The 15647-nt window shown below is 41.7% G+C and overlaps 1 protein-coding gene across 2 annotated transcripts in view; it reads right to left on the bottom strand.

The window, feature by feature from the left end:
- The window catches only part of LOC140408405 (TBC1 domain family member 14-like), an 88102-nt gene that overhangs the window by 12763 nt on the left and 59692 nt on the right, over positions 1 to 15647 (bottom strand). For both annotated transcript variants that reach the window (XM_072495558.1, XM_072495559.1), the window contains 7 exons: positions 13788 to 13870; positions 13056 to 13173; positions 11899 to 12005; positions 9367 to 9447; positions 8134 to 8228; positions 5139 to 5210; positions 224 to 352 (listed from right to left, as the gene is read on the bottom strand). In XM_072495558.1, coding sequence (XP_072351659.1) covers positions 224 to 352; positions 5139 to 5210; positions 8134 to 8228; positions 9367 to 9447; positions 11899 to 12005; positions 13056 to 13173; positions 13788 to 13870 — 685 coding nt within the window. The remainder of the gene's footprint in view (positions 1 to 223; positions 353 to 5138; positions 5211 to 8133; positions 8229 to 9366; positions 9448 to 11898; positions 12006 to 13055; positions 13174 to 13787; positions 13871 to 15647) is intronic.

The raw sequence follows: 15647 nt of genomic DNA, 5'->3' as shown, positions 1-15647 counted from the left end.
GGATGCCTGCATTGCTGGCAAGGCCGGCATTTGTTGCCCATCTCGGATTTCTCGTGAGAAAGTAGCGATGGCCAGCCCTCTTTGGGCACTATATTACTGAAATTCTGGTTCTGCAATTTAATTACACAATTTAAAATTATATTAGCTTTTCAGCTTTCCCCAGACAACTGGCGTGAACCAAGGAACTTTCAAAATGACAGAACAAAGGCATTTATGTACTCACAAGGCCATGGTCCACACGGAAAAATGCCATTTGACATGGTTTGTTCAATAAGTTAGCAAAGGCAATGAAGGCATCTGCAGTATCCAGGTTTAGAATTAACACAGCAGCAATGAATGACATTCCCTGCACCTATTGAGAGAGAAAATTCAAAGTAACTAAAGCAGAAGATTGATCGCAGAACAAGAGAAAATAGTTCAAATATTAACGTGAAAATCTTAAAAATTGTAATACCGCCTTCAGTTTATTCAAGTAACAGTGAAGATGTTGCCAGAGGTGTGGTGTATTGCCCTTCTCCCTCCGAAGTGGAAGAACATATGGGGAACTTCCTGCCGCTGTCATGGAACTTCATGTCCCAGCAGGCTGCGGCTCGCAGGTCTTTCATGCCTAACCCAAGGCTAACTATAGTTTAAAGTCAATAGAATCGATACAAAAATATCACTGAACAATAGATGCAGTGTACCAGTAATAGGTTTTCACGCGTGGCACCATCTTCGATCCTGCTAGATGAGCGTCAGGCTGAGAATAGGCTAGCACATGCGCAGGTTGTCTTCTGTTGTTCCTTGGGCATGGGTAATGGCCTTACATGCATGAAAAGGGCTTAATGGGCCCGAATGCCACAGAAGTACAGGTCAGGTGACTTGAGCAGGAGCGCCATTACAGAAATGGCAGCGCACGGAGCAGGACACAGCAAGGGAGACAGGAGAAAGGCAAAGAACTTCCAAAAGTAAAAGTAGAGAAAAAGAAAGTTCCAAGTTAAAGAAAGAGCTACAAGGGGAAAAGCAAAGTGGGCTTGAAAGAAGCCAAAGTTTGGTGCCTCCTTACTGCGAGCCTTTGGAGCAGTGGTGTTCTGCCGGACATGGCCAAAAATCTGAAAGTGCGCTTCAAAGTTGAAATTTGAGTGTATGTGGAAACCCAGAGTAATTACAGACGGCGAGGTTGAAACCCTGACGATGACCAAAACGACATTCCGTTTTTGGCGATACCGCATTGCGTGTCCTGTTATTTGGTCTTTCTTCCTGATGCCTGGTTCTTGTTGTCTCGAAATGTCAGGTTTACTGCTTATAGGCCATAAAACATAGGAGCAGAATTAGGCCACTCGGGACATCTAGTCTGCTCCACCATTCAATCATGGCTGATATTTTTCTCATCCCCATTCTCCTGCCTTCTCCCCATAATCCCTGATCCCCTTATTGATCATGAACCTATCTATCTCTGTCTTAAAGACACTCAGTGATTTGGCCTCCACAGCTTTCTGCGGCAAAGAGTTCCACAGATTCACCACCCTCTGGCTGAAGAAATTTCTCCTCATCTCTGTTTTAAAGGATCGTCCCTTTAGTCTGAGATTGTGCCCTCTGGTTCTAGTTTTTCCTACTAGTGGAGACGTCCACTCTATCCAGGCCTCGCAGTATTAAAGAGCCTAAAATCTACGAGCCTACTCAGTAATCACTGCCAGCCTGAAGGGAAAAAGGCCTCAGTCAGAATGGCTAACAGCTGCCCACAGGAAACAGGACAATTTCTAAAATCTCCAAGCCCAACGAAACGTCATTAATTCAGCCAATGGACCAAGGCAATTTTCGGATCATTAAACATAAATGATAAACAATATTTCTAGTTTGGTGGGGAGAGTGAAAGCTGGTCTGGCAAGGTGGGATGGTCTCCCTCTGTCACTGGCGGGTCGGGTACAGGCGGTTAAAATGAACGTGTTGCCGTGATTTCGGTTTATTTTCCAATGCCTGCCGATTTTCCTGCCAAAGGCTTTTTTCCAGAAAGATTGAGGGAAGGATTACTTCGTTCATATGGGGATGGAAGGCGGCCAGAGTTAGAAAAGGTGCTGCTACAGAGGGGAAGGCAGGCAGAGGGTTTGGGTCTTCCGAACCGGATGTATTACTACTGGGCGGCGAATGTGGAGAAGGTGCGGATCTGGGTCAGAGGGGTTGATTCCCAGTAGGTCAGAATGGAGGACAGTTTGTGCAGGGGGTCGGGATTGAAAGCACAAGCAACAGCGCCGCTCCCGATGGCCCCGGGGAAATACTCAGGGAGTCCGGTAATGATAACTTCATTGGGAATTGGGAGGCAATTTCGCCAACACTTCTGGCTGGGGGCAGGGTCAAGGGAAATGCCGATTCGGGGGAACCACAGATTTGAGCCAGGGAAGTGGGATGGAAATTTTCGGAAATGGGAGGAGAAAGGGATTAAGACACAAAGATTTGTTTCTTAGGGGTCGGTTTGCAGGATTGAAGGAGCTGGAAGCGAAGTATGGGCTGGAGCAGGGGGAAATGTTTAGATACATGCAGGTTCGAGATTTTGCCAGAAAGGAGATACAGAGCTTCCACATTGCTGGAGGAGGTGCTGATGACAGGGGGAGTGGAGAAGGGGGCAGTATCAACGGTTTACAGAGCTATTTTGGAAGAGGAGACGGCATCACTGGAAGAGATCAAAGCGAAGTGGGAAGAAGAGTTGAGAGGGGCTCCGGAGAGTGAACGCCTCATCCTCATGCGTGAGGTTGGGGTTGATACAGTTGAAGGTGGTATACAGAGCACGCCTCACGAGGGCGAGGATGAGCCGATTCTTTGAAGGAGTAGAAGGTGTGTGTGAACGTTGCAGGGGGGCGCTAATCACGTTCATATGTCTTGGTCCTGTCCAAAGCTGGAGGCTTACTGGAAGGAGGTTTTTAGGGTAATTTTTAAAATGGTGCAAGGGAAACTGGACCCCCGGGAGGCCATATTTGGGGAGTGGGACCAGCCAGGGTTGGAAACGGGTGCGGAGGCAGATGTTGTAGCCTTCGCCTCGTTGATCGCCCGAAGGCGGATCCTGTTGGGATGGAGAGCAACCTCTCCACCCTGTGCCCTGGCGTGGTGGGGGGACCTGTTGCAATTTTTGACTCTTGAGAAGGTAAGTTTGAACTGAGGGGAAGGATGGAGCATTCATGGGCATTATTCATTATGCACTTTCAAGAACTGGATAACATCGAACATTAGTTTGGGGGGGGGGGGGGGTGTTAATGGTGACTATGGGTGATCCCTAATTCCTTTTTGTCATTTGTTTGTGTGAACATGCGGGCTAATATTTAGGGTTTGGTGGGAGGTTGGGATTGTTGTTATTGATATGGGGGTGACATATTTTGTTGGTGGGTGTAAATCTGGGAGAAAATGTCAAAATGGAGAATAAAAATATTTTTAAAAAAAAAACATAAAATGCTAAAAACAGTGATGATGAGGATGACAGCGTGAATCCAGTAGAGAAAGTGGCCGTCAACAATATTAGCAAGATTTGCAACAGTTGATAGATGCACTTGAGCAACGTGCATTCATAAGGGAGGAAGAAATAATGCTGATCTATAAAATAAAAGACAAATTTATGAAACAAAAATCAATGTTAATGAGGCAAATGGAGCTGGAAGAACTATTCAAGGATGTCTCCCAGCTGAGTACATCGACACACTGAACCGTCTTCTGCAAGCAGGATTGAAGATGGTGCCACGGGTGAGAACCTATTACAGGTACCCTGCATTTATTATTCAGTGATACATCTTATTACATCTTTAACTTTAAGCTACAGTTAGACTAAGCTTAGGCTACTGTAATGTAAGCTGGTCTAGTCCTATATGTGGTAACTGAAAACTGAAGTTATCTGAAATCCAAAACATGATCAACTCTCACGATTGTGAATAACGTATATTCAGCATGTAAAATGTTGCATCATGAAATTCTAGCTATGCTTAAAGACTAATGATTTAAAACACCACACGATTCAAAATAAAATTCCGACTAGTACTATTATTTTTCACTTAAAAAGCATAGTTTACTGAGTTTTGGGAACTCCAATGATTAATATGTAGAAAACAACATAATAATAGATTTAGAAATGGTGTGGCCAACACATTTTCTTAAAGCTCCTGCACCTCAAAATTCCTCACTGGATGTTGCCTGTATAATTTAACGATTGAACAAAACACAATACCAGCTATATCAATGTCATTCATATTGTATATTGTTACTTAACATTTGCACCAAGCAAATTGCAGTTTTACACCGAATCAAAATGCAGTAAATTTTTCAGATCGAACTGATGTATCTTGAAGTATTTGTCAAACACTTCGGTCATAGCCGAATATTTCATCTTCTCCTCCCCCCAAAATTACACATTTTTTTCAATTGAACATTAAGTTACTAATTGCATCCTAACCCCATGCAGATAACTAACTTTGGCTGAATACCTTAATGCCTCCTGTACAGAACAATTTCTGATGTCAATCTAAAGTTTTTACTGCAGTATTTGTAAAGAGGGAGGATAGGAGTTCTCATGTGGGCCTTTCATCATTACGGACAAAAGATCTACACCTAAAATAGTAATCTATCATTTGTCTCATCAACAAGCCTCATGAATTTTCAGCATTTTTCTTTAATTTGAGATTTTCAATATTTGCAGCTTTGTGAAAAAGAAAATTGACAACATTATAGTTATCCTCCTCTTTGCATTTTCCCAAGTGCTTACTCCTTCACCATGATCCTTCCTAAACAAAAACCTGTGCTCAGAGCTCTGTGAATGTCACAAGCATGTACTGATTCACTGGGTCTCTGCTCAATTTGCTTCATCTTTGACTGCCTTGGAATTAGACTGTTATTATGAGGAAGCATGCTCATCCCTCCTCTTGAGGTAGTGTGAATATTACCAAGTTCATTATAGACATTAAACCACAAAGAAATCCATTCACCATTGTAGTTGATTTAATTTTAAAACAACCTTCATTTATACATTGCTGTTAGCATAAATATCCTAAAGCAGTTTATAGGAATGCTATCAAAGACCGAAGCAACCAAAAAAGTTTGGTCAAAAAGATAGTTTTTAAGGAAAGTCTTAGAGGAGGAGAGAGCAGTAGAGAGCTGAAAGCATGGCAAATGTGCAAGAGACTTACATATCCTACATCAGGTCTGTAGCAAGTGTATGCACCTAGAATGCTGTGTAGTTCATCATAATAAGGACCTCCCTGTGAAAATAAGTAGATATTGGTTTTATTCCAATGTAACACAAATAGATACTTCAGACACAATTTTAATTCAAGGCTGCTATAATAGGAATAACTTGAAATGGACACAGTATGTGAAGTTTAAGTGCACCATTTTAGAAATGGAGCCAACTTAAAAATAGCACAATTCTACACAAATGTATTTGAAAGCCATTCTTATATCAATGATGTGCGACAATCTTGGATCTGAAAGTACAGTAAAGAAAGTTTGTAATTCCCTTAAAATGTCTAAGGAATCTGTAACTGTTTTTTAGAATGTTCAAAAAAGACTTGCACGAATTTGCATCAATTACAAAAGGAGTAATTGTAATGTTCATGTATAATAAATACTGGTCCATGTAACCTGGTTACCCTTGACCCAGAAAAAGTACCAACGGGAAGTTAAGATACAGCTGCCATCCGGCCCCGGGTCACTGTCCGTGTGGCGTTTGAATATTCTCCCCGTGTCTGTGTGGGTCTCACCCCCACAACCCTAAAAGGTGTGCAGGGTAGGTGAATTGGACACGCTAAATTGCCCCTTAATTGAATGAAAAATGAAATGAAAATCGCTTATCGTCACAAGTAGGCTTCAAATGAAGTTACTGTGAAAAGCCCCTAGTCGCCACATTCCGGCGCCTGTTCAGGGAGGCTGTTTTACGGGGAAAGATTTTCCCCCTGTTTTACGGGGAAAAATTGGAAAAAAGAATTGGATATTCTAAATTTAAAAAAGATACAGCTGCCATGTCACCAGACACAAAGGAGAGCTGCAGATACAGAGGAGAGCTACAAGAAGAGGTAGAGGATGAAAGCCCAAATAGGCATAAAGAGAAAGCAGTTACAGCTAGAAGTAGGATTTTCCGCCACTGTCAAAGATGCACCCTCACCGTGGGTTTCCAGTGTTGTGGGAAGGATTCAACAGGAAATCCCTTTGACAGCGGTGGGACCAGAAGATCTCACCGCTGGCCAAAGGCCAGTTGCCTCCCATCGGTGAGAAACATGCTGCGGGGAGGTCGGAGATTCTTGCTCAGAAAGAGCAACACAGCAAATTCCTGCTAAGAGTCGCAGCAAATCACTCGCAGGAAGATGTCAGTTTTTCTGTCTGGCAGAAAGGATCTCTTGGGAGTTCTGTAAAAGCTGACCAAAAAGATCTAAAACCAAGAAAGCAATATGAATACCTCAGATATTAAGGAGTTGAATATTTTCCCAGAGGTGGCCAAACTGTGAAATGGGTGTTATCAGTTGGTTGGGTGGAAAGGAATTCTGAAAGCTGCACCACTGTCTTAAGCCAAGGGAGAGAAGTGTGCCTTGCAGATGATAATTGTAACTGCGAAACTGAGGGGTGAAAGCGGTTGTCGGAAAGAATACCTGACCTCTCCTGCACGACGGGCAGCACGGTAGCAGTGGTTAGTACTGTTGCTTCACAGCTCCAGGGTCCCAGGTTCAATTCCCGGTTTGGGACACAGTCTGTGCGGAGTCTGCATGTTCTCCCAGTGTCTGCATGGGTTCCCTCCAGGCACTCCAGTTTCCCCCCACAGCCCAAAGATGTGCAGATTAGGTGGACTGGCCATGATAAATTTCCCTCAGCGTCCAAACAGGTTAGGTGGGTTACTGGGATCGGGTGGAGGTGTGGGCTTAAGTAGGGTGCTCCTTTAAGAAAGATGCAGACTCGATGGGCCGAATAGCCTCCTTCTGCACTGTAAATTCTCTTATCTATGAATATAGAATTGCATGTTGTGGAACTGCGTAGCTATGTAATGCTGAAGTGGAATGTTTGTGGTTGTGTGTGTGTATTGACTACTTAAAGTAAAATTTACCTTTTCATTTGAAGCATCATTTGCTTGTTAATTTATGTATAATTTAAGTTAATTTTGATTTGCGTTAAAGTAAAAGTTGCAGAAAGTGAAATTTTGTTGGTAATTACTTCTTTGGGGGTTGTTTTGGTTTACAGTTCCCTCACGGAGATCTAATAGATGGCAATCATTTTTCAATGATCCAGCAAAGAATTTGATAACGGTGCTGCAATTGTTAAAACGTTTTAGTTTATTACAATAGAATTAGAAAGCCTACCTTGAAGATCAAATATATTTCTATAGAACCAAAATAACAAAAACTGCTGACAGGCTTATACATTTTATGCAATTCTATGATGATAGCAAACTGGCTTTCATTATACGAAAAGACATATGTAGCGAATTATGTTGACTGAAAATTGGGGATATTTTTGTACAAACTCGGGGGGGGGGGGGGGGGGGGGAAAGAGGACATGGTAGCGCAGTGGTTAGCACTGCTGCCTCACAGCGCTGAGGTCCCGGGTTCGATCCCGGCAACTATCCACGTGGAGTTTGCACATCCTCCAAGTGTCTGCGTGGGTCTCCCCGCGCTCTCCCCCCCCCCCCCCCCCCCCAGGCCATGATAAATTGTCCTTAGTGTAGTGTTCAAAAACGTTACGTGGGGTTACTGAGTTATGGGAATAGGGTGTAGGCATGGGATGCTGTTTCCAAGGGCCGGTGCAGACTCAATGGGCCGAATGGCCTCCTTCCTTCTGCACTGTAAATTCTATGAAAATTCTATGAAACCCATAATGTGCAGGATTGGCCACGCTGAATTGTCCCTTAATTGGAATAAAAATGAATTGGGTACTTTAAATTTATATTTTAATTTTTTATTCAACCTCCATAATCCATCTTTAGAAAGCACCCAGCGTAAGGGTGCTCAGTTTTCAGTATATTAGTTTAGTTCAGACCTCAGTATAGATATTTCCAGAACCAATCTACTATGTTGTCACGTGTTGTTTTTCTATCCATATATAGGTGTGTGTGTGTGCACATACTTTCCACTGGACTTCTAGCCAATTGTGTTCAAAACACACCCTAGTTCCACAGATCAAAAGTTCGAAAACATTTACCTGCTGAAATATACAAAGGTTAGGAAAGGTGCGAGAAATGTCCAACTTTATGAGCTCCAGACTGGCTTCCCTGTCTGCTACAGACAATCCTAGATCTGGAAAGTAGCAACATATACACTTATTCTAGACCACGTAACACATGCTTGGTAGCTTAGTTTATGATGCTGCAAAAATTAGAATATTCAATGAACAACCAAATATCTAAGTATCGAGATACCAGAAAGGACTTAATTTTTAACAATTCATTCACTGTTAACATAGTAGATTATATTTAAAAGAATCAAGTATAATTTCTATTATATTTCCCTATTAAGAACAAAAAGGAGCATTTCAATTTTAAAAAGCCAATTTCATTTATTTTTGTTGACCATTAATGAATTGAGGGGGGCAGCACGGTGGCGCAATAGTTAGCATTGCTGCCTCATGGCGCCGAGGTCCCAGGTTCAATCCCGTCTCTGGGTCACTGTCCGTGTGGAGTTTGCATGGGTTTCGTTCCCACCACCCAAAGATGTGCAGTGTAGGTGGATTGGCCATGCTAAATTGCCACTTAATTGGAAAAAATGAATTGGATACACTAAATCTATTTTAAAAAAGGAATTGAGTAGGTGCATTTCCAGTAGAGATTGAAGATGGGGCCAAGTTTAAAATACTGTTGAGTAACGAAAATGGCTGGGCATCAAATCCAATCAAACCAGCAAGTCACAAATTCATTCCCTTGGGTCACCCTACTCGTGGGCGAGTTACAGTAGTTGTTATGCAGGTTGCTAAATGGAATCACACAATGAAGTTGGGCATTGGAGATCAGTTAACAGCTTTGATTATCCCATTCCCATATCAAGAAGATAATGTGTGCTGGGAAACTGTTCAATAAGAATGTCAATATAAGATGGTTAACTAATAGCAAGTAAAGATTGAGCATCAGATGCATTATCAAGGGCAGGTAGAACGTTGCAGTCTCCTGCTGATGGTCAAACTAATCATTTAAATCTATTATGTTCCCTCTTTCACATCTTGCTGTTCCCCCATCCCCTCACCCATTATGAAGATCTCCAAACAAGCCTAAGAATTGACACTTTGTTTTTTATGTGAACACTGAATGGCAGATGTTTAATAGATTTCAACATTAGCTGCTTGCAGGAATACATTACTGCTGACACTAACAAATGCAAAATGAACATGTTACTTCTATTCAAGCCCCTCCAGGAACACCATTAAGTACTCAAAACTATGTACCTTCACTGTCGACATCAGAGTGTGCTGTACTGAGAGATCTACATTTATCTTTAGCCCGCGTTAAGCAAATATCATACAGCTCTGAAAAGACAAAATTAGTTGAAAAGTGAGTGTAATTTCTGAAGAAATTCAGACATGAAAATTAATTGCATTTAAATTTAAAACTTTTTTTTTTAAGTGAAGCAGTTTTAAAAAGTTGTCATATTAGATTAAATTAGCGTGCCAAATTCAGGCTCAGCGGAGAGAAAGAAAAATTTATCATAAAGTGCTTTAGAATTAAACTGATCACATTTTAGTTGCTGCATAACCAAGTACCACGGAGACGTTTGCTACCACGAAGGGTGGCTCTCAACAAATAGGAGAAACATAAATTATTTGCGTAGCAAATACTCTAAAGTCCTGAAAAAGGAGAAACCAATCTGGACTGTGCAGGTTGTACATAATCCTTACAGTGCAGAAGGAGGCCGTTCGGCCCATTGAGTCTGCACCAACTCTTCAAAAGAGCACCTTACCTAGGCCCAATCCCCCACCCTATCCCCATAACCCCACCTAATCTTTGGACACTAAGGGGCACTTAATTATGCCCAATCCACCTAACCTGCACATCTTTGGACTGTGGGAGGAAATCGGAGAACCCGGAAGAAACTCACGCAGTCAAGGGGAAAAAGTGCAACTCCACACAGACAGTCACCCAAGGCCGGAATTGAACCCAGGCCGCCACTGTGTCGCCTTCATTAAGGAAAACCAAAAGATATTTGACAAAAATAAAATAAAATTAAAGTAATATTAAAATAAAGTAGAGAAATTGTCTGGTCTGAATGAAATGCACCCCAGGCTCAGGGAAACAATAGAGAACATAGCAGAAGCTGAGATCACCATTGCCCCAAATCTCTCTAGTTACAGATGTAGTGCTGGAGAACTGCTAACATTGCGTCATTGTTTAAAAAGGAAGAAAGGGATAGCCCGAGTAATCTCGATAGTGGGCAAAATATCAGGATGAAACTGGAGAGGCAATGTAATTTGTCCTTTATAAAGAAATGCATTAGTCGAGAGCAGTCAGTGTGTTCAGGAAAGGCCATGTCTGACTAACTTGTTTGAATTCTTTGAGGAGGTAACAAAGAGGGTTGATGATGCTTGTACATTTGAGGCAGTGTATATGAATTTTAGCAAGGTTTTAACAAGGTCCCACATGACAACAAACAATAAATGGTAGAATACTGAAGCGTAAAGGGAAAGGGGAAACTTGAAGTGAATGTCCACATATCCCTGAAGGGAAAGGACAGGCAGAAAAGGCAGCAAATTGGATCATTTCCTTTATTAGCTGAGACACAGAATTTAAGAGCAGGGAAGTTATACTAGAACTGCATAAATCACTACTTAGGCCACAGTTAAAATATTGCAGGCAATCCTGGTCACCACATTGCAGAAAGGGTGTAATCACACTGGAGAGGGTACAGAGGAGATTGACAAGAATGTTGCCAGGAATGGAGAATTTTAACTATGAGAAAAGATTATGTAGACAGACTGCTTTCTTTGCAACAGAAGAGACTGAAAGGAGATTTAATTGACCTGTATAAAATTGAGGGCTTGGGTAGAGTGGATAGGAAGGATATGTTTCCATTAGCAGAGGAGGTTAATAACCAGGGCATGGATTTAAAGTAATTGGCAAAGGGACAAGCGAGGAGTTGATTCACTCCGTGAGCGGTCAGGGTAATAAAGTCACAACCTTAAAGGGTGGTAAAGGCATCACATTTAAAAATTACATGAGCATGCACTCATTTCATTTCAAGTTCTGTAACCTACATGGCTACAAGACCAAGAGATGGAAAGTGGGATTATGGGGGATGGCACTTTTTTCAGACAGCACAGGCCTCCTCATGCACTGTAATTTTTCTATGTTTCCATATTCTGTGAAACCAGTGCATTTGCCAGAAAATAGAAAATTTGAACAGGGAGGGAAGATGAGTGAGAAACATATCACCATTAGTCGGATAAAAATAGGATGAACATTAGATCACTGTGGTAAAATAGCCAGAACTAACTCTTAGCTGCTAAGTTGTACTGTAAATGCCTTTTATGGTTTTAATCTGGTCCATAGTTGCATTGTGATATTTCTCAACAGCAGATCTTTAACTTTTAACCCAAGTCAGGAGACTAACGTGTAACTCAGTGATTGAGACAGGTAAGCAACAAGGACGATGGAAGGCATACCATAGACAGGAAACCGGATTGTTGCAGAGCTTGCGAGTACAGGAAGGTCCAAAGATATGAAAAAATGGACAGCGACTCTCTTTGATTCAACGATAATTTGCCTAACAGATCTGATACATCGTCTCTTTCTTCACCCCAACCAGCATCCCAGTACTTCTTTCTAAACATGTCCTACCAGCAACAATAAACTACAGCAAATGCCTGGTTTCTTTGAAGTCAAAGCAGAGACTCATGAACTTATTTCTCCCCCCAAAAAAAAGAGTGCAGGTAGATTTTACATTTATCATTACATTTACAGCTAGGTAGCTGTGTAACACTTACCATGAGTAATGTTTAAGTCATTGCCTATTGCCAAGCTCCACACCTTTCCTCTTACGCTTGGAGGAATACCTTGCCACCAGAGATCACGAACTTTACGAGAATGACACCTTCAGGGGTTGTTAAATTAAAAAAAAATATTTCAACTATGGATAATAACTCTGTGCAACTATAAATATGCATACAAAATACAAAGTCACTATGTTTTTCAAGTGTACTCTAGGATAAAGTTACATTTTTAATAAATCCAAATCCATGTCATTAATCCCCCCCAAAAATAAAAAATGCTAGGGTCACCCATGTACAGATTACCTATGGCAAACATTCTGCAATAGAATTTCAACCTCAACAGTCAAACTATTCCATTCAGGGACATTTCTCTTATACTGAAATTTGCACCTCATGCGATTGTTTTCTTTTGCACCCTCAGCTCCTTGCCCAGGCAGGCAGCATTGAGACCAAATAATAGCAAAAGCAGAGACAGCTACACAGAGATAAAATAGCTCCAGGCTAAATTAGGAGGAAGAAATAAAGGGTTGGACGAGAGCAAGGTTTACATCTGCACGTTGAAACTCAACAAGCCTTCCACCATTTCCCCTTTTCTTCCAAATGGCTCCACATCAAATTAAAGGAACAAAACAAACTAGAGAACTGACTCAGGCCTTATTGTGGCAGAACTGGGGAAAATCATTAGAATGCTGAACTTCTTTAAGGAGTTCTTTCTGGAAAGTGCATTCTGTGTCCGTTTCGCTGGGGTAAGATGAGGCTCACGTTGACGCCCTCCCTCTTGCCAAGATCGCCAAACTCCACTCATTCTGAAGGCTCACACTTGCGGAATGGCCAAACATGGCAGTGAAATTCTACCTTGGCTTTTTTAGAAAAGGAGTGGTAAAAATTCAGGAGAAAAATTAATATGATTCATGTACTGCTGAAATGACAATTGAACCACACAGGGAAACTGATAGGTCTACGTGTGTTCTACGGTTTCAGAACTTCAATCCGCCCCTGTCATAATAATTGCAAGATAAACAAATACTTGGAAGAAAATTCTATTTCCAGTATGTATTCGATCAGTCCACACAACAGTGCTAAGAATCTAGTCAGCATTCACACAAGCCAACTTAAGATTACATTATAAGTTTTCTTTGTTCCTCACTCACATAGCCTCCCAATTAGGTAGGATTTCATTGTTCCAGGTAACCACAGCATTACCGATAGTTTCTTCCAGTTTACACCTGTCTTCCAGCAGTTTCCTTCGCCTTTGAGCATCTTTTTGCTCTGCATGAAACAACAAAAACTTAATGTAAACTTGCGTAATTTTAAAACAATTTTCCATATAAACACCTTTAGAAAAGTGACATTTTATAAAACAAAACTCAAATTCAAGTCTTTGGTTCAAAACAATTCAGAAAAACATACCATCTAATAGATGGTCTGCACAAACTTCTGAGCAACAAGATGTCCAAAGCCTCCATCTATTTTTCATTCACAAACATTACCAACTATGAATTTATCTTTAACTACAGAAAATGAACATGCAACGGTCTGAGGACTAACATTAAGCTAACCTGTCTGCATCAAAACGGATGGGATCAGACCAGATGTCCCTTTTGCTCCCATTGGATTTTTTTTTTCTAATGGTCAAATGGAAAGTAAAATGAAGCAAGGTGTACAGCATTTCCCACCAGGCAGTTCAGGTTAAGCTAGCTTTTGAAAATGCAAGGGTAGGAGGAGGTTTAAAAATTAAACCAATTTTGAAAAGAAACCTGAAATAACCAAGAGTGCTGCTTCACATCACCTAGTCACAATCCTTAAGCATAACGATACCTCCCTGAAAGCTGCCACTAAAATATACCCACAACAACAATAAATGAAGAAAACTAGCATTTAACCTCGTTTTTTCACTTGAGCCACCATCTCCTCGTACTGTTGTCTGTGTTTCTGAGCCTCTTCTGCAGGCTTTGCAGGGAGATTCCTAAGGAGAAACAAGAGTCGTTACTCAGTGCTTGTTAACTTGCCAATTATTGTAACAGTTCAAAATAGAAAAGATGCACAATGAACCAAGATGGGTCCATATAATCAATCGCCAGCAAAGATGCAACTATTTCAACACCTGCCATGCACTTGAATATGATGCTTTTTAAATGACATTTCTATATTGAGCTTGCATATATTGGGGCAGCACGGTAGCATTGTGGATCGCACAATTGCTTCACAGCTCCAGGGTCCCAGGTTTGATTCCGGCTTGGGACACTGTCTGTGCGGAGTCTGCACATCCTCCCCGTGTCTGCGTGGGTTTTCTCCGGGTGCTCCGGTTTCCTCCCACAGTCCAAAGATGTGCAGGTTAGGTGGATTGGCCATGATAAATTGCCCTTAGTGTACAAAATTGCCCTTAGTGTTGGGTGGGGTTGGGTGAGGTTACTGGGTTGTGGGGATAGGGTGGAGGTGTTGACCTTGGGTAGGGTGCTCTTTCCAAGAGCCGGAGCAGACTCGATGGGCCGAATGGCCTCCTTCTGCACTGTAAATTCTATGTATGTAATATAGAAAATGTAACAGTGAATCAAATGTAACTGAGTGGCAAGAACATTTTTAGCTTAGAAAGTTCAATAATTTGGCATGGATGCTAGAGTGTGCTATAATCAATCAAATATTAAGCAAGAGATGTACCCATAAAGCAGAAGAGGGAACCAAGGAGGGAGGAAATCAAATGCTCATTACCTCCTTATTGTTCTCACTCACAACCCCTCCTTTCACTACTCTACTGAACAGCCCACTGCATCTCTGTAGCACAGTGGTTAGCACTGTTGCTTCACAGCACCAGGGTCCCAGGTTCAATTCCCGGCTTGGGTCTGCACGTTTTCACCTTGTCTGCGTGGGTTTCCTCCGGGCGATCCGGTTTCCTCCCACAAGTCCTGAAAGACGTGCGTGTTAGGTGAATCGGACATTTTGAATTCTCCCTCAGTGTACCCAAACAGGCGCCAGAGTGTGACGACTGGGGACATTTCACAGTAACTTCATTGCAGTGTTAATATAAGCCTACTTGTGACAATAATAAAGATTATCTTCCTGGGAGGCTCCAAAATATTTTGCAACCAGTGACATACTTTTGAAGTGCAGTCTTTAAGCAGGGGAAGGTTGCTCATAAGATCCATGAAAGACCAATAACCAATTGATAATAATAATCTTTATCAGTGTCAGAAGGCGGCTTTGTTGATCGAGCAGGATAGCTCAACAAGTCCACTGTTCTTCCAGTAGTGTCATGGGATTTTAAAATCCAACCAAGATGGTGAATAGGGTTTCGTTTTAACATTTCATTCAAAATCATCCCGGCAATGCACCACTCCCTTAGTAATAGGTTGAATTATCAACCTGGATGATTTGCACAATTTTTGGAAAGGGGCTTCATCCCATCTATCCCACACGTGGCAAAGGATCCCAATAGGTTTTTTCCCAATATGTCACCCTGCAACTCACTTTCCCACCTACTAAACTGCCACACCCTTCCAAAATTGAAATTGAAGCCATTGTACAATGAAGCTGAAGCCCTTCCAGCTATAACATTGCAGGAGAGTCAGCAGGCCATCCTCCAAGTTTCTTGTCAGCCATTTTCATCTCATCCCCTCAAGATTTGATTCCGCACAAGTAATTTGACTGATGTTTTGGATTATTATCCAATGGTTCTGCATAATTTAACAATTAGAAAAATAAGTCGAAGAATCTTGAGCCTTAATTTGAGTATGGCCTTTGACGAG

The sequence above is a fragment of the Scyliorhinus torazame genome, chromosome 3, assembly GCF_047496885.1.
Source record: "Scyliorhinus torazame isolate Kashiwa2021f chromosome 3, sScyTor2.1, whole genome shotgun sequence".
Taxonomy (NCBI): Eukaryota; Metazoa; Chordata; class Chondrichthyes; order Carcharhiniformes; family Scyliorhinidae; genus Scyliorhinus; species Scyliorhinus torazame.
This window is presented reverse-complemented; position numbering and strand designations above follow the sequence as displayed.